Below are 19,542 nucleotides of genomic sequence, written 5' to 3'. Positions count from 1 at the left end.
TCGATTGACTTAAACCTCTAGAACATTAGGCATTTTGACTTTTTTTTCATAATTACAATTTACAAATATTTCCCCTATTTACATTTCATATAATTCTTACTTCAATGTCAAGTTAATTCATTATACTTTTGGTAATTTCAGTCAACTAAAACTGTCTATGCAATTGGCTCTAAGATTATCGGTGATATCGCTTTCTTTCGATTTGAAGATAGAGGTCTCGTGTCTTTGCTTTGTGCATTTGAGACACCATTAATGGGGAACTTTTGGGCTAGTAGCTCTCTTTCAAGACCTTTCTCACGTCTTTCCTGTTGCAACCAATAAAGCATCTCTGTTCGATCAAACTTCATCTTCTGCAAGTAAGGCCTCCCTTGATATGACACGATGTCGTTGAACGTTTGTTCGATGTACTGACAGTGTTTCGCTATCTTCACCTCGACTTTTTTGAGTGATTCTTCAAATTCTTGTCGCATTTTACTTTCCTTCAGTCTCAAACGTGAAGAACCAGCGTGGCCTAAATACAAGCATATAATTTAAGATCATAGGATACTCGTAAAAAGGCTCTGCTAGAAAATTGAGCAAAATTTTGATAAATTAGGTAAATGCCAACTTTTCACATGCATTACCCAATTGAATTCTACCGCTATCAACAGAATCACAGTTAAAGCACACCGCACGTTATTCCGAAAGTTTGCAGTGCTAGAATTTAAAAAGCCGAAAACTTTGAGCATTTTTAAACTTACAAAGTGTGTGCTTCAAGTAAGTAGTTTACGTCATTGCTTTAATTACTTCGGATCTCTTGCTTCCGAGTCACGTAACCTATTCTTTTAGTTTGTAGCTGAAACAGTGACCGATTAACTACTAAGTAAAATTGCGAGACCTTTTTTGAAGAATCTGTCGGGATCAGATGCCTGTGTCTCAAACAACTCTAGCTTGCTCATGATCTGCTCTCTCGCCAGAATCACAACTGCGCATCTCTCCCACGCGTTTATGGCACTCGAGATCTGCGTCACCTGAAAGCAGTCACACAATACATTAAGGTTGAACTGTTGATTAAGTGATCGTGCTCTGATCTGTTAAATGACCCTGAATTAAAAATTCTCCAAATTCAAGAAATTTGTATACATAAAACTGGCGGACGTCTAGTGAATTATTTTCGAAAGATGAATTGCTCGCAAACAAAACGGCCTGGAGGTGCGGGGGAGTGGATAGAGGTGGTCTAAACTGCCAAAAATGTGGTCCTCACACCACGAGATTATGTTCGCAGTGGATTCGTCGACGTGTACATTTAGAGGCTAGTATATAGCTATAAGAGAACTCCTCAATGTGCTAACGCTCTTCGGGCTCTACCTGTCTATTCCATTTTTGAGGACGAGAAATCAAATGCTCAGACGAGCGAAAAACTAAATGACAAAAGGTTGGCAGCACAAAAAATCGCTTACAAGACCAAGACTATTATAATTCCTGCAAACTTCGTTTGAGGGCAAATAAAAACTGAAAATTTTAAGAACGCAAAAAAGGGGAAAAATCACAGAAAACAGCAATTAGCAACAAACTTGAATTGAATTTAATGAATTTATAAACTAAAATTGAATTTATTGAACAAACTTACTTATTTTTGAATTTTTCTATTAAACGCGATCTTTAATTATGCAAGAGATAGCATCGCTTTCTCTGAAGCATTTAACAAACTTTCCGCTGTAAAAAATCAACTAACAAATCGACTAAATGAATAAAATTGTCTAAATTTTATTTCATATACAATTTCACAGCAGCACTGTTCAACAACTGACAAACCTAACCAAAAATAAAATTAAAAAATCACTCAAGAAAACAAAACTAAAGTAATTCCATAAAATAAAAAGATAAAATAGCAATCCGAGCCATAATTTTCAATGAATTAAATTACTGGGCTCCAAAAACATTTATAAATTGATTAGCTTTAGATAAAAGTTCCCATTAAATCAATATTACTTAATTAAAAGCATCTATTTCAATTTTAATTAATAACCTGACAAACAAAAAAATGAGCCACCTAAACACAAACGGCTCAAACCGGCTAACTGCATGCGGTATTCCGACAAAAAATATTCGAAGTTCAAACCATTTACTGAAACACTTCTTTGTGCAAAACCAATTGATCATCGCCGGGTTCCATTTTTAACAGACAACCAGAAGGGTAGATTGTATATTGCTTTAACGATGGGGGCAAAATCTTGTATAGGACCTCAAATAGTGTTATAAGAGCTTATTAGCGACAACAAATTGAGAAAATGACACCAAAATTCGAAACAAGCAAAATTTTGCATAAATTAACACAAAGCGACTTACGTCGAACAAATTGCCCTCAAACGATAGGCGGGACAATTTGTTTCAGAGGGGGCTGACACCTAAATAAATTTTTATGAATGCAAACAACTCCGACAATGGATGGGTTAGAACCCGCGCCCTCAAGCGTTCTAGAATAAAGCATTAACCCCTGGGGTATAGGGTCCTTATAATCTATCTTACAATCAATTTTTTTGCAAGGACTTAATTTTCAAGTAAGAGCAATTTAGATCACGCAAAAACCAGGAAATAAAGCGTGAAAAGTCAGTCGAGAAGTGAAATCGAAAAAATGTTCTAGATAAAACATTTTTCACAAAAAACACGTTTACAAAAAGCATCAAAAGTAGTTCGAGAGTAATTAAAAACATACCCGGCAGATTGCCGGAAAATAGCCGCCGTTGATTCCAATAAGCATGATTGGGATTGAACGAATAGAATATATTGAAAAAAAAAGATTTTTGTACAAAAATATTTTTTAAGTCCGATTTATTTTGATGGCATTTCGTAGTTGAACATACTTCTGTTTCTTAGAGAGAGGCTACAGGGGCTACTATCAACACCAATAAGCATTAGAGGTGGTAACTAAGACTTATAGGAACGACGTTCAAATAGCGGGCATCTAAAATTGGGCTTTATGGGTTTATCCCGTTTCTATTTCTGACTTCAATTTTTTATACCGACTCTGTCCATTTTGAATTGCTTTGCTTAGCAACTGATGTTCAAATTCACTTTTAGCAGAATGAGAGAAGAGAGAAACTAGCCTGGAGAAGTCAAAAAGATTTCACGCAAAATGTCGAAAAAGCGGCAAAATGGTAAAGCGAAAAAAAGTTTGACGAAGTAAAAAAAAAATACGAGCGCAATAATAGCCGGCTGAGAAGATGAGGGCGGCTATTAAATATACAGATGGATCGCCCGAAGTTTCATTTAAAAATTCAAGAAAGAGTCATGGCCATCAGAGAAACATCATGCCCGAATTGTTAAAAGGCGATGACAAGTAGACATTCGAAAGAAAATAAGTCAACGTTCAAGTCATTCAATGAAAGCACATGCCTATAATAATTCAACGTTCAAGTTCAATCAATGAAAGCACATGACTATAATAACTACTTCAATATTCGCTTGAGAGCAATAAAAAAAACCAACAAAAATCTCCATCCATAAAGACTAGCGTCGGACGAATTGCAAATTTCCTTTATGTCAGCAACAAACTTTCTTCGGAATGAAAGCAATTGATACCACGCAGACACTCAGAACTCCAGCGTGAAAAAGTTACTTGAGAGAAGAAGGTTCTAGAACAAAACAGATCAAGCAAAAATTTTGCATAAAAAAGACACACATGTTTACAATAGTGACTCAAACTTCAATTGAGAGCAATTAAAAAGTCCTCGCCTTAGGTATCGCTTAGCGAACTTAAAATCTTGGAAAGAGATATTTAGAATTGGACATTTGCCGTATTCGGCAGCCATGATAGCGATTAATCCTTGAGATGACCATACTGTTATTTCTCTACTCACAGTCAGAGAAAAGAAGAGCGCGTGTGGGCGGGAGCGTGCGGTGTTACACGGGTGAAATGAAGTGAAGAGTGCGGAGTTGTGGTGGGGGGTCAAGCTCTTAGAACCAACCTTCACACCATGAATTTATGTTTATTAAACAGTTTCGGTGAATCACACACTTACAGACTAGTGAGTCGTAAGGCTCCAATAGAATTTAATACCCTCCTGGATTTAACCTTTTATCCCGTTTTAGAGGACGAAAAATTAAATAGTCAGACAAAAATGGTCTAAAAAGAGCAGCAGGTCTCAAACAAATAATTATCAGAATCAATTTTGAATTAATTTTTTGAATTGAATTGCTACCTCGAATGGCTTACATTTGATAACAGCAGCTTAGATCAAGCAACAATTAAACAGTCAAGATTAAAACATAAACCGACAAATCTCGGAAGAATTGCTCTTGAACGATAGGTGAGGCAATTTAATTCAGCGCTATGAGTCACTTATCTTCCAAACTGCAACCGATTATATATTAGCAACAAGCTTTACTTCGGAGAGAGCAATAGATCACTCAAAAATGATGATCGAAAGCGTAAAAAAAGTCACTTGAGAAGTCACAGAATGTTCTAGAAGAAAAGCGCAAAATTGTCTAGCGAAAAATATGCATAAAAAAGACACAAATGTTTACAATAATTGCTATGAACTTTGTTCAAGAGCAATTAAAACTCATTCAAAATAGAATTCAGTCAGATAGAAAAAACATGAGCGACTAACGTCGGAGCGAATTGCTCTCAAACGACCGGCGAGCAGTTTTCCGTCTAGCCACGGTTTAGTGAGGCTAACTTAGCATTATTGAAGGGGCGTGAGGTGAGCGCAGCGGGGGTGCACCGGGGGGGGGGGGTCAACCTCTCAGAACCGCCCTTCACACTAAGTATAAGTCTCCAAAACAGTTTCTGTGAATTGCATACTTGGAGACCAGTGAGCCGAAAGATTACTTAATGCCCACTGAGCGCTACCTGTTTTTCCCCGTTTTTGAGGACGAAAAGGCAAATGGGTCAGACGAAAAATCGGTTAAGCGAAAAATCACATTAAAAAAAGACCAACAAGACTAATTGAGAGCAATTAATAAGAAGACCGAATAAGTGTTCCTAAATACTTATATAAATATTAAGAATTGAGTCCAAGTCTGTTGTACGCTTTTCCTTAGCGGTGCTTCACTAAACAGGCAATATTGACGACAATACAAGTGAAAATGATTTCACAAAAAATTGCTCCCAACTCTCTGGTTGGCTTTTCCATTGCGGCGCATCACAAATATTGTAACATAGCCGGCAGATTGCCGGAATAGCTGCGAAAGAACAGACCTGCGTGCCATATAATAGAGATAGAAACAGATACATATCTAAATTTTAAAAAAAAATTGACGCCGCTCAAAAAACTAGGCTAAATAAGATTCAGCGATAAATTAATAAAGCTTGTTCAAATTCATTCCACAGAAGCCTCCTATTAGGAAGTTTTACTGCACATAGGAGTTCCTTTGACCCTAAACAAATTCAAATTAAACTTAAGTTTTAAAGTGCAAAACTCATTTTATTGAGTGAGGTAAGTCACGTATGATCAAAATCTAATCACGCAAATAACCTAAAAACTTTCGCTAAAGCGAGTGAGAAATGACGCGCGCAAATGCCGTTAGTGAGAGGAAGAAGTCATTCAGAAAATTTGACTTTTTCAGCTTTTACTTTCGTTCAACATATGTAAAACGAAAAAAGAGCGTCAGACGACGAAACAAAAAAAACATAGCCGGAAGAAATCCGGAAGCGACTAGAAGCGTAAGAACTTGACAAAAAACCGTAATTGCAGCTGAAGCCATTAGATTTTGTATTAAACCATAAATTCACCCCCCCCCCCCCCCCCGGTCTGATCTAAAAATAGGTGAAATTTAAACCACTGTCAATAAGAGAAACAAAATGCAGCAAAAATATATATTATTGAAAACGTTTGGTAATGTTAAGTGCGAAATAATTAGGATATTCAAAACACTGATAGTCTGAAAAAGCTGACAGGGCTATCAATTTCCCTCAAACAATTCATGATTCTAATCTCAAAAAGATCGCGAAAGCAAACGGCAGATAATAATAATAATAACTTAGAAACTAAGTTAAATGTTTCAAAAAATAATGCTCAAAGTTAGGAATCAGAAAACTACTACAGTTAGATTTCTAATCACTGCAATAAAGACAAAAACAACAAATACTTCTTTCTTGTTGTACATATGCTAAACAACATGATTTCAAACTAACTCAAAAATTACAATAATCATAGAACAGCAACAGAATAACATTCAAAGGCATAAAATCGTTTAAGAACAATACCGAGCCCGGAAAAAAGTCACAATAAAAAATAAAAAGTGGACATTCTGGAAAAGGCTCTCTAGCAAACTGTCGGTACTTCCTTATGTTGAATAAAATCAATTGCAAACCAAAGAAATGGCGAAAATCTAAGAAAAAGCCGATATCATTCAATTTTTTAATAACTGAAAAAATAAATATAAGCAGTATAAATGTAGGTGCCAGATCACAGCTAGAATGATACAAGCTAGAATGTGAACAAAATGGACACAATGTAAGGAACACCGTAACAAAGACTAATTCTTGATTTTTGAAAGTTAAAAATCAAATAAAAAAAACAAGAAAAACGAACACATTTCAATTTTCAGTATTCGAGACATAGAAAAGACAATGAGTCATCCGACACAAACATCCACCCTCCTGAACAGAACAAAAAAAGAAAAAAACAAATCAAACATACGAAACATTGAAACATTTTGCAAAAAAACGGTCATAAAATTTTTAAGACAGCGTTTACAAAAAAATTTTTAACTGTTTTTCAAAAATTTAACGGTAAAAAATGATTGAAGTTTTAATTGTACAAAATTAAAGCCCCTCATGTTGCACAAAAAGACTATTTCTAGTAATTAAAACCAAAATACAGACAAAAAACAGAAAAATTGGAAAAAACTACCAACATCGGATTAGCATATGTACAATTTTATAAAACAAAATTACATCGAGGTAAAAAGAGGCGTTGAGTATATTAATTATCAACGGGAATTTGCTATTTTAACTGATTTTTGACAAAAAGACGGCTAAAAGATCCAAAAATGAAGAAATCAATAAGAAAAAGGCCAAAAATTAATTTAAAAAATCAAGAAATATGTGCCAATTTTGAACTTGAAACGCGTTTTCAGGCTCTGCAAAACACTATGGTATTAATTTCCAAGGTTTAAATTTCAATATAGCACCGAATAAAAATCATTTCTACAAAAACCAAATTACAAGCAAAAAAATGGGCCACTTAGACGAAAAAACGGCTAAAAACGGTTATCTATATGTGCCATTCAGTCAAAAACTAATTTTCAAAGTCAAAAAGTCATTCACTCATGATCAAAAAAGTTCTCTCGCTCAGAAAAAAAATAATCCACATGGCAACTTTTCTAACTTTCGCTTTTAGGTCAAAACAGCGTCTGAACGAATAGTGCTTCCCGTAAAAAAAAAACTATAAGAAAACCAATACTCCACTTCGAGTCGTAAAAAAAACCAACAGCACCGCAATATAGCTACGCTCAGCTTACAGCTTCGCAGCTATAAAAAAAGATCCTTCTTGGTGAAAACATTTCCCCAAGTACTTCCATCAGGATTTGGTTGAGGAATTCCTCAATATTTACCCATGGTTCGCCACTGTATTTAAGAGCCATGTCCAGGCGCATCTGGTCTGGAACCCGTAGATCATTCCAGACCTGTTCCAGTCTATCTTGAAGGGAGGCACCAGCTGCTTTCCTCCTCTGTCTCTCCGCTTTCTGCTCTTTCAGGGCATCCTGAAAATCAGTTCTTATTCTTTTGCGATTCTCAGAAATTCTTTGCTACTTCAACTTTAAATTGTTGAAATCGATCAATTAAAAACTGAGAACTGTGCAATTACAATTGATCTTGTTCGTTAACGATTCTACAACCACTACATTTTAACGTACTATTAACATAGCCGGCAGATTGCCGGAATAGCTGCGAAAGAATAGACCTGCTTACCATATAATAGAGATAGAAAAAGATACAGATCTAAATTGAAAAAAAAAATCGACGCCGCTCACAAAACTGGGCTAAAAAAATTCAGCGATAAATTAGTAAAGCTTGTTAAAATTCATTCCACAGAAGCCTCTTATTAGGGACCTTTATTGCACATAGGAGTTCCTTTGACCTTATACAAATTCAAATTAAACTTAAGTTTTAAAGTGCAAAAGTCATTTTATTGAGTGAGGTAAGTCACGTATGATCAAAATCTAATCACGCAAATAACCTAAACATAGCCGGCAGATTGCCGGAATAGCTGCGAAATAGACTTGCGTGCCGTAAAATACAGATTGAAAAAGATACAGAAGTGAGTTGATAATAGTTATCACAGCCGCCTATAAAACTTACAAGTTTATTTCATTTTGGGTGCAAAAAAAGTTTCCCTGTCGCGTCTCGAACCGGCGATCTCCGGATTAACAGCCAGTCGCCTTAACCACTCGGCTGTCGGACCATACACTCTGTTTTCTTACAATCAACTTTGTTTTAGGAACAGATTCTGTTTCTGAATAACCGCAATTTAGGTCACGCAGAAAGCGTGAAATCAAGCGCGAAAAAGCCATTTAAGCAGTGACGAGACAGAATGTTCTAGAACAAATGTAAAACGAAAATAAAGCCTCAGACGACGAAACAAAAAACATAGCAGGACAAGTCCTGACGTACAATTCAAAGAATTTTCATTGACTAAACAGAAAACTAGACCTAGAACGGACTATGAATGGATTGGAAAAACCATTTAGAAAAAAATCCGATCCAAAAAATCGAAAAAACAGTAAAAATCAAAGTGAAATTGCCGCATGTGAACAAAAAACCACTACCGATAAAGCGAATTTTTGTTCAAACGCCGTATTCTTACTCTACTTTAAAATTAGAGCGAAAAAATTTCACGCCGCAAAACCACTCGCTTTTTCGCTCCACTTCCTGTTTCGGCGTGACCAAAATCACTACTCCAATTTGACTTCAAAAATCATGAAAATGTGTGAACAGATCTTAAAAAAAAGACAGCGCCCCAATACAATTCAAATTCTTTGAATTGTAAAAAACCAAGAGCACCGCAATATAGCTACGCTCAGCTTACAGCTTCGCAGCTATAAAAACTTTCACTAAAGCGAGTGAAAAATGACGTCACGCGCGCAAAATCCGTTAGTGAGAGGAAGAAGTCATTCAGAAAATTTGACTTTTACAGCTTTGCTGTGTGAACAAATGTAAAACGAAAAAAGAGCGTCAGACGACGAAACAAAAAAAAACATAGCAGGACAAGTCCTGACGTACAATTCAAAGAATTTTCATTGACTAAACAGAAAACTAGACCTAGAACTGACTATGAATGGATTGGTAAAACCATTTAGAAAAAAATCCGATCCAAAAAAACAGTGAAAATCAAAGTCAAATTGCCGCATGTGAACAAAAAACCACTGGCGAGAAAGCGAATTTTTGTTCAAACACCGTTTTCTCACTCTACTTTAAATTTGGATCGAAAAAAATTCACGTCGCAAAACCACTAGATTTTTCGCTCCACTTCCTGTTTCGGCCTGACCAAAATCACTACTCCAATTTGACTTCAAAAATCATGAAAATGTGTGAACTGATCTTAAAAAAAAAGACAGCGCCCCAATAAAATTCAAATTCTTTGAATTGTAATAAAAAACCAAGAGCACCGCAATATAGCTACGCTCAGCTTACAGCTTCGCAGCTATAAAAAAATAACCGTCTTACGTCGGGCTTCGCCTTCGTCAGTGACTGGGGCTTTTGCAGGCTAGCTTCAATTTAACTGTGGGGTGGGGAGGGGAGGAGTAGAAAAAAGGGGTGCATTAGGGTGAGGGTGTTCGAGCGTCCGGGGTTATGAAAGGAATTACTTTGTGAGCAATTATGCAGTTGCTTCTTTTGACGTCAGCTCAATGCTTCGGAATCGGAGCATTTAATTGAGAGAATATCCTTTCTTCTATATAAAAAGTGCTTACTTGTCTATCTTTCCCATCTAGTAATGCCAATGTTAGTTTGTGCAGAACAGGTGGTTGTTCCTCGGTCTTCCGGCTGAAGCCAGATTTGGTTCCTTCTGTGCTCAGAATAGTGTTCTCCTTATTTCGACTTCCATCCAATCCACCCGCATTCGTTCCACTAAGCGAGTCTTCCACTTCCTTCCGACTGGGAAGTTTGCCAAGACCTCCGATGCTCACTGATCTCGCATTCCAGAATCCTTCCGAATATTTCTCTTTCTCACGAACCGCTTCTATTAGCTGAAACGAAATCAGAACTTGAGCACAATATGGTTTTGATAATTGATAGTTCTTTGCTTTCTCTACAATGAATACTCGCTGTAATGTTCCCAAATTTTCTGCAGATCTACTTTGCTATACTTTATGCATTTAGAAGCTATATTCAACTCGACCAAACTGTCTAGACAAAAAGATTAAAATGTAACAGCGTTGATATGAATTCTCCATACATCCAACGTCCAGCTTGTACTATTATCGTTTCCTTGAGAGGTTTTAGTTTAGCTCTCATATTTTTGGTTGACATCGCTAGAATAACCATTGCCGATGATACAAACAGTTGCAAGACCAAATTCAGGACAAAAATTAAGCGAGCACCTTAGCATTTTTCTCTCGACTCTTGGGTGGGAGCATTTGAAGGACAGTGTCGTGTGGGTTTTTGAGATACTCGTCCTCCGAGTCCGAATCACCCTTTGCCGATGCTGCCAGTTCGTCCTCTTCTTTGAAGAGATGCAGCAACAGTTGCAAATAATCTCCCTCACTCGCTGACAGAAACTTCAGGTAATCCTAATCATACAACACTCAAATCACAAAGGTGCATTAAACTTAATTTAAAATTTAATTCCAATTTAGACGTAACTTAATGCATGCTATATGCACTCTATATGCTTGATTACGAGCCGTTATTTTGAGGGGGTAAATTGAAGAAGTTATTCCATCCAAAAAAATTTTGTTCGATTTAGTTTTCTATGATAAGGACGTAGCAATCATGAAGATTTTTTTGCCTAAAACATGACAGTAGAGTGAACAGAAATTACTAGTACTTAACGCCAAGTCAATGTCAGTACTTGGCAAGTCTAATGGCAAGTCCAGGTATCAGTAGTGATTCAAAGCTATGATCATAACACATTTTAGACTTAACAGTCTTGTGCAAGTCTTGACCAAGACTTCGCAAGTCTAAGTCCAAGTCTTGCCTAGTACTGGTAAGAGTTCAGACGGGTAAGGTCATCTTTATAATGCACCTGTTGATCAACTTGAGTCTTCCACCATGTCATCCATGCATTGTGATCTCTCGCAAACGGGTCGTCATTCTGCAGAGTCACTCCTCCATGATCTGAAATCAGGTTTCGAAAGGTTTAACTCACATGAGATTTTATGCACCCATTAAATTATATTCAATTAAAAGAAAACCCATCCCTTAAAAGGGCAGTCGGGGCATCAAGTCAACTCCTATATAAAATTACAAATCCTGACAGTAGTCAAAAATTAGAGCATCAAAAGCAAGAAACTTCACACATTAAAGCGATAGAATTTACTGTACCCCAGTGATATGAAACCTTTATTCGTTAATGCTCATTCAATTTTGATACAAACTATCTTATCGGGACTCACTAAATGATGTATCACCTCATTAAGCCTAGGTAAGACAAGTTAGCAGGTCTTAAAAAATGAAATTTTATACCAGGTATAATTTGATATAAACTCTGTCATATAAGATCTCACACGATCGAAATTCTGCCTTTCAAAAAACCGATCGTGCAAGTGCTGATAATATCTGTTTACTGAAACTGATTATTATCAAGCTTAACTAATCCCAAAAGGCAAAAAATTATTGGAGAAATCCAGCGGCTGAAATTAACTGAAATTAACAGAAAAATGGCCCAATGAGATCAGATCAGATCATTTTCTCTGTAATGGTTCGACTTTCCTCTCCATATTGCCACATTCTCCGTGTAAATTTTCTTTTCAAAATTTTTGTTAGTGAAGTGATTTATTTATTTTTGCTTTATTTGGAGAAATAAATTCTTCTTCTTCTATAACATTGTCGTATGTTGATTGCTCAATACTTCAAAACATGTAGTATTATATCCTGTTTATATTTACATCACAAACAAAAATGATTTTTGTAGTTTGAAATAATCAAAACTGTTGCGAAGTTAATATAACGAACTCCAGCAGAATTGGAACCAGTTAATCACTGAGTTAACACCGTCACAGAACAAATGACCCCAGTTAAGGTAACTGCTTAAGAGAAGGAAGTATACTCATCCAAAGCTTTAAAATGAGTTAGCAAAGCTGGCGGTAATTAGGAAACACGAAACTGCTAACATCGAACGAATTGCTGGAGAACGACAGGCGTGGCAATTTAATTCTGAGGGGCAACAAAAGCGCAACAACAGTCGAGTAAAAATTTATCATGAAAAACACACAAGTTGACGATAATTGCTTCAAACCTTGTTCGAGAACAAATAAACACAACAGAATACCGTCGCAAAACGGATCAGAGAGGTGCACAGAGACTTAATGTACTTTGGCTTTACCAGTATATCCTTTGCTGTTGAAAAAGTTAAAATTTATCATCATTAGAGTAAAAAATAGTCAAGAAATTTTACATACAAACAAGGATGCTCGTTAATGTGCGTTCGCACATGATGTTCCGACCCGAGCTCATCTACACTTTTGACTTAATTGTCAACCAAATGAAGACATAATAAAAATAATGTTTACGTTTAAAAAACGTTTAAAAACCTAACTACTTATTGAATTACATAACGCCATGCCTCATTACAGCGCTCACGAGATATTTCATTGAAAAAAACACGAAAAAAAACAACAAAAGCAGCAAAAACAAAAATTTCACAGCAGCAAAAACTAAGTATCTAAATTTGAACACACCTAGTAACAACGCCAAAATGCAATCGAATAACACCTTAACTGCACAACTTTACTTTGTCCATACTATACAACAGATGGCAATTTTCCTTAATAAGACTAGGTAACAAAGTTGACAAAAGGAAATAATAAGGCAAAATTGGAAAATCAATCAACTTTTTTTTAAACCAAATAATTTCTTAAGTCTTAAAAATCATCAATAACAAAAAAATTCTTAATAAATTTACTAAAGATTCATTATGAAACCAATAGGACTTGTCCTTGGATCGATTAAGCCATATAAACGGACTACAGAAGCAGAAAAACTCAAAAAATTGAACAATTTGCGAAAACACAAATTATTGAAGCCATTGAAATCATTAGCTATTATCTGAATACTATGCATTCTTCCTTCCATTTTCATTCATACTAATGCAACTAAAATTATACTGAAAGATTAAATAAGTGCATTTGGGTCACATTTGAAAATCATTGGGATCCATTAATTTTTTAACAACATGAAATTCTTTTTTTTCAATATGACTTCAAAATAACAATAAATATGAACAAACACATTAAAACCACGAAATTTCTGAGAAAACCGGTAGTATCAACGCCATTAAACTCAATTGCTTTCAGCTAAAGGCAATAAAAGCGATTGCTGGGAGCATACGAGTCATGCCTCGATGGGAAGACAAGAATAATTGTCATTGACAGGTCATTGATACGATAAGACATTACAATAAGTCATTAACTAAGAAAACAACAAATACAGGCAAAATCCAAAAATTCAGTAGAAAAGTGCTAGAAAAAAGTGCCGAAGCCATTTAAACCATAAATTTTTCTTTGAAAAATATGATCCATTGAACATACTTTCTAAGCCAATTGGAACTAACACTAATAGGATAATGTGATGAGATTTCAGAAGATTCACAAACAAATCCAAAAATTTTCCAAATATCCAAAAATTTTATGAAAACTCGCGCATCGATTTTATCAAACCACTAGTTAGAAGATAAAACCACAAATTAGATTATTTTTGTTGAAGTAGGAAAACGGAGTTCGGGTAATTACTGAGGCTTTCGTACAGTTCACGACGATAAGTTTACGATTGGTTAATGTTCAAAAATATTTTTTTTTATTTTTTGAAGTCTTAACAGCCATTAAATTTAATAGCTTTCAACAGAAGTTAACAAATACCCTCAGTCATGACTCGATAGAAGGACAAAACTGTTTGTCATGCATGGGTAACCAATAAGATGAAACAATAAGTCTTATGACGATGAAAACAACAAATACAGGCAAAAACCAAAAAATCAGTAGAAAAGTGCTAGAAAAAAGTGTCGAAGCCATTTAAACCATAAGTTTTTCTTCGAAAACTATGACCCATTGAACATACATTCTAAGCCAATTGGAACTAACACTAATAGGATAATGTGATGAGATTTCAGAAGAACCACAAACAAATCCAAAATTTTCCACATATCCAAAAATTTTATGAAAACTCGCGCATCGATTTTATCAAACCAATAGTTAGAAGATAAAACCACAAATTAGATTATTTTTGAAAAAGGAGTTCGGGTAATTACTGAGGCGTTCGTACAGTTCACGATGGTAAGTTTACGATTGGTTAATGTTCAAAAATTTTTTTTTATTTTTTGAAGTCTCAACAGCCATTAAATTCAATAGCTTTCAACAGAAGTCAACAAATACGCTCAGTCATGACTCGATAGAAGGACAAATATGTTTGTCATGCATGGGTTACCAATAAGATATCACAATAAGTCTTATGACGATGAAAACAACAAATACAGGCGAAAACCAAAAAATCAGTAGAAAAGTGCGAGAAGAAAGAGTCGAAGCCATTTAAACCATAAGCTTTTCTCTGAGAACTTTATCTATGTTCCATTGAACGTCTTCCCTAAACTAAAGGGAGCTATCCAAATTAGAATAATTTGATAAAATTTCAAAAGGATTCAAAAATACGAAAAAATCCCAAAAATTTCAAAATTGTTTGAAATCTTGTGGCATCGAAGTCATAAAACCAGTAGTTAGAAGATAAAACCGCTCAATATATTAGTTTCGGTTGCAGTAGAAAGGAAGGGGTTCCTGTCAGTACTGAGACTGGCTTACAGTTCACAAAAATAAGTTTATGATAGGTTAATGTAAAAAAAAATCCAAAAATATATATATATATATATATATATAAAATCTTAACAGTCATTAGCTGTCCAATCAAAGCACTGAATTGCTTCACTGTTGCTCATTATGAAACCCATCGCACATTTAGTCAACGATTCTACGCCATAGAGCTCCAAAAATTCAGTAAAATCTTAAAAGAATCAAAATTTCATTAAAAATTACAAAAAGCTCAGAGTCGAAGCCATAAAAAACATGTGCGATTCCTTGAAAACAAGTTTTTTGTTCATTAGGCGTCATTCTAATGTAAATCAGGTATATCATTAACCAAATATCGATATGAAAAGTGACCAGTTTCTAGGTGACCTAAAAAATTTGAAGTTTTCTAAAAAAAAAACAGCTCTCAAATAGAATTCGAATTTTTTTTATAGTAAACTTCCCTATGAGACCAGAACTAGTCTTTTTTATCAACTTTTGTGTATCAGGAATACGAATTGATTCTTTTTGTGGCGTGAAATATAATTTTGAATGAAAAATTTTAAAAGAAAAGATCATAATTTGAAGAAAAATTACACTAAAAGTGATCGAAATCATACCAAATATGACGTGTTCACACAAAACTTCAATCCTCGATAACTCCTCGAATATACAAAATTCAAAAAATCTTTAATTTCAAAATCTAGGGTGGACGAGCCTTTTAATGATATCACTCACATTTCTCTACGATGAATATATCGATCGGCCAAAATTGACTGAAAAAACCCATTTGAGTATATAGTTCTCCCCCCACAAGTGGGTCGGAACAATTATGAAAGACATCACAACTTTTTTGAAACAGATCCTTAATTGCAGTTCATTGTAATTACGTGCTTTAGAAGAAGTAGTCAGCTCAAGTTTCGCGTTCCAATCGTTAGTGGTTTTTTGCTTGTCTTAATTATTTCATGTAATTCGAGCAGCTGTCGTCTTTCATCTATCTTTCCATTCAGACTTTTCTTATATTTTTTCCGAGCATTTATCATGAGCAATGGGTCATGAAGCATTTTTAAACAATAACGCCATTAAACAACGCCATTAAAAATAACATTTCAGTGAAAAGGTTTTATTTCATTTTGTATCGTAAAATCTAATTTTGAACTAACAATTTGATAGAAAAAAAACTCAATTTGAACATGAAATAACGCTAAAAGTGAACAAGATCATGCCAAATATCACTTGTTCAAACAAAAATTTGAACTTCGATAACTCCTCGAAAAAAAAGAAATTCAAAAAACTTTTTTATTTTCAAATTCTACTCTGGACGAGTTTTCTAATGATACCACTCACATTTCTCTACGATGAATATATCGATCGACCAAAGTTTAGTTGAATTAAATTGAAAGTACGAACTAGACAAAAGAGCAATCGGACTGCATCACATATAAATTGAACTCTGCGTGTAGTGACCCCCGCCACCAATTTTACCACTCAAGGAAAAATTAGGTTTTAAAACTGTTAAATGGACAAATCTCATTATAGGCACTAAACTCTTGGAAAAGTCTCTGCCAAAACTGCACATGGTCTTTGCAGCGCAAAATAATGCGAACATGACGTCAGCTCAGCGTGGCGAAACAAAACATCAGCTACTACAAAATTTTGCTCAAAAATATCGTTTGTGCTATACTTGGAGGCTATAGTTTAACTGTCTAACCATGTCTCTGCTCCATTCATCCGTTTTCCGACTTTTTAGCTCACTAGCTTTTGTCGGAGGATACTATTTTTCAAATAATGGTAACATTCTAAAGTATTTTAAAGAATTTTAGTTGCTCCAGAGATGTCCCAAGTAACACCAAATTTAGCAATTATCGAATGTAAAAGTTGAATCAGCTGAAGAACAATTCTTTGGCGTAGAAGTAACTTGATTACTTTTAGAACTGTTGGGTAGTTTTTCGTTTCTCATTGCTAGCGTATCAGATGCTCCAAAGAAAAAATATACTTAACTTCGACAACCCAATGATAATCAAAACTTACCCCTGACAGCTCAAACGTGCGGGCTAGGGACAGAGATGAAAGAGGTGGGTGGGGGATCAGACGAAAAAATGTGAGCAAAATATAGCTTAAAAAAGAACGCAGGACTAATATAATTGTTATAATTGTTACAAACTTTGTTTGAGAGCAATTAAAAATTTTCAGCCTCCCTGTATACAGATGTGGGATCTTTTCCGTTTGTGCCCCCAGTACGTTATGCCCCCCCCCGCTACAGAGCACGTGCCTATACATAGTAAATCATAATGTAAAAATATGGCACGTGCATCTGGGGGGTGCAAATAATATGCACCCACTAAGCTGGGGGGGGGGGGGGCACAAACGGAAAAGATCCCAGATGTGATCAAACTCTCTGTACTAGGAACAGACTCGGATGATCCCGTCTATTTTCTTTACCTTTGTTCCTCAGAAGTTTTATCAGCATCTCATGTGACCCTTTGAATGACCCATCAGCAGTCCGTCTCCAGTCCTCCATGTCTCCTACTCCAGCCCAAGGTGGCTCCAATCCTTCAGAAGTTGGCTGGAGGTCTCTAAATAAAAAAGCATAGAAGTCCACTTTACACAACTTTCATAAGAATAATCAAAACAAGCTTGCCCCAAAAACCCCCTCAAATAGTTATCAAAAATAAATAGTTTTTTAGGAGCTCGTGCTCTATTTACAATTCTTTTAGCGATTCAAATGGTGGTCAAAACAAATCCACTGATCGACAGAACAAAATTCTTTAAATTTTTGAACAGATCTCAATTTAATAAGAAAGAAAGAAAGAAAGAATTTATTTCTCCAGTACTAAATGAAATAACAACTTTCAAAAACGGTAACAGATATGCAAAAAAGAAAGGATACTAACAATAGAGTCATGCTGGACTTTTAAGCTGGAGAGGGCAGACAACGAAGCCATCAGGCCTACACAAGGTCTGCCCCACTGCGTAATACGTCTTCAAAGCAAAATGAAAAAAGACCTAGAGAAGAAAAGGGCTCTGTAAAAAAGTAGCAAAAGAAGTCACAAGTGTTTCTGATCATTAAAAAACGTCCAAAAACTTTTTGGTCCCACTGCCAAGGTCTGAGCACCACGAGGACGCTCACAAAAGCAAAGAGCTGTAGAAAAATCAAAACTTTAGAAAAATCGATAATTTAATCTCCTATCGACCAAAAAATTTCTAAGTGTTTTTGGTATCATGGAACAAAAAAGGGCCATATCTCGAAAACTAAAAAAGCTACGAAGCTCATATTTGGTATGGAAAAATAGAAGTTAAAAAAAATGGGCTCCTGCCCCAGGCTGCCGTAGCAGCCCGGGACAGGAGCCCTCACGAACCCTTTTGTTTGAACACCAAGGTAACTAAATCTGAATTCCCAATGAAATAATGTTTTCTAAATGAATGCACAAAATTTACAAGCTCTGACGGAGTAAGCTCTGTAAGATTATTGGGCAATACTCCACTTCTCTCTAATGCATTAAAAAGAATAGTACCTCTATACTTGATGGAATTTTTTTCGATTTGCTTTTTACATAATGGCAGTTTCAACAGACGTAAATTAGCACTTCTGGTAATACGATCAGAACGTTCAAAAATAAAAAAACGAGTTGAGATACTCTTCACTGTGGTGACTGTTCAGAGAACGCAGAACAAATTTAAGTAGCTCATACAAGTACAATTCATAAACCGATAAAATTTGATGCTTTTCAAAAAGATCTGAGCACTGATCACGCTTTTTCCTGAAACAAATGAATTTTAGAATTTTTTTCTGCAGTGAAAAAATCCTGGACAGGGCAGAACGACTGCAGCATCCATACACAAGAAGTCCGTATTGAATAACTGACTTGATATTCGAATTGTAGTATAATATCAAGTCTTTTCTGGGTACATAGTGACGTAACTTTGAAATGACTCCACACTGGGTGCTTAACCTTTTCAAAACAATTCCAATATGCGAATGAAAAGCCAGCTTGCAGTCCAGCATAACTCCCAGGTATTTACATGTAGCAGCAGCTTGCACATTAATATTTTCAATACAGAAGCTACCAACACTGGAAGCACGATGACCTATGTTTAAGCAAACTGTTTTATCCAGATTCAGTACTAGTTTGTTAGAAGTCAACCATCTGCTAACCGACTCAAGGTCGGCTGTGATTTGTTCATAAGTCACATCGAGTGCGGAAAGATTTGTGTCATCAGCAAAAAGAAAAACTTCTAACTTTTTACACACACTTGGTAGGTCATTTATATATATCAAAAACAAAATAGGGCCTAAAACAGACCCTTGTGGAACGCCACAAGATATTTCTTTATATGTAGATGCAAAACCAGAAAATTCAACTCGTTGAGACCTGTTATGTAGATAGCTTTCAAACCATTTTAAGGCATTTCCTCCAATTCCATAGCAGGACAACTTCTTAATTAGGATGCTATGATCTAGAGTATCAAATGCTTTTTTAAGATCCAAGAAAAAGTTCACAGAAAATTTAGTTCTACCATGCCTTATCCTCTCTGTCAGCTCTGCCAGAGCATCAACGCAACTATGCTTTTTTCGAAAACCAAATTGTTTATTAAAGAAGAGACTAAAAGATTCAAAATAAT

At 35.5% G+C, this 19,542-nt stretch overlaps 1 protein-coding gene across 1 annotated transcript in view; it reads right to left on the bottom strand.

The window, feature by feature from the left end:
- Positions 1-25: 25 nt before the first annotated feature.
- LOC142337475 (coiled-coil domain-containing protein 87-like) overlaps positions 26-19,542 on the bottom strand; it is a 45,885-nt gene continuing 26,368 nt past the window's right edge. Inside the window, exons 12-18 of the mRNA XM_075386723.1 lie at positions 17,362-17,495; positions 11,175-11,266; positions 10,531-10,719; positions 9,901-10,176; positions 7,543-7,692; positions 878-1,010; positions 26-511 (exon numbers count right to left, since the gene is read on the bottom strand). Coding sequence (XP_075242838.1) covers positions 156-511; positions 878-1,010; positions 7,543-7,692; positions 9,901-10,176; positions 10,531-10,719; positions 11,175-11,266; positions 17,362-17,495 — 1,330 coding nt within the window. The 3' untranslated portion in view covers positions 26-155. The remainder of the gene's footprint in view (positions 512-877; positions 1,011-7,542; positions 7,693-9,900; positions 10,177-10,530; positions 10,720-11,174; positions 11,267-17,361; positions 17,496-19,542) is intronic.

This window comes from Convolutriloba macropyga, chromosome 4 (genome assembly GCF_964194025.1).
Source record: "Convolutriloba macropyga chromosome 4, txConMacr16.3, whole genome shotgun sequence".
NCBI lineage: Eukaryota > Metazoa > Xenacoelomorpha > Acoela > Convolutidae > Convolutriloba > Convolutriloba macropyga.
The sequence above is the reverse complement of the archived record's forward strand: the minus strand, read 5'-3'. Positions and strand labels throughout refer to the sequence as shown.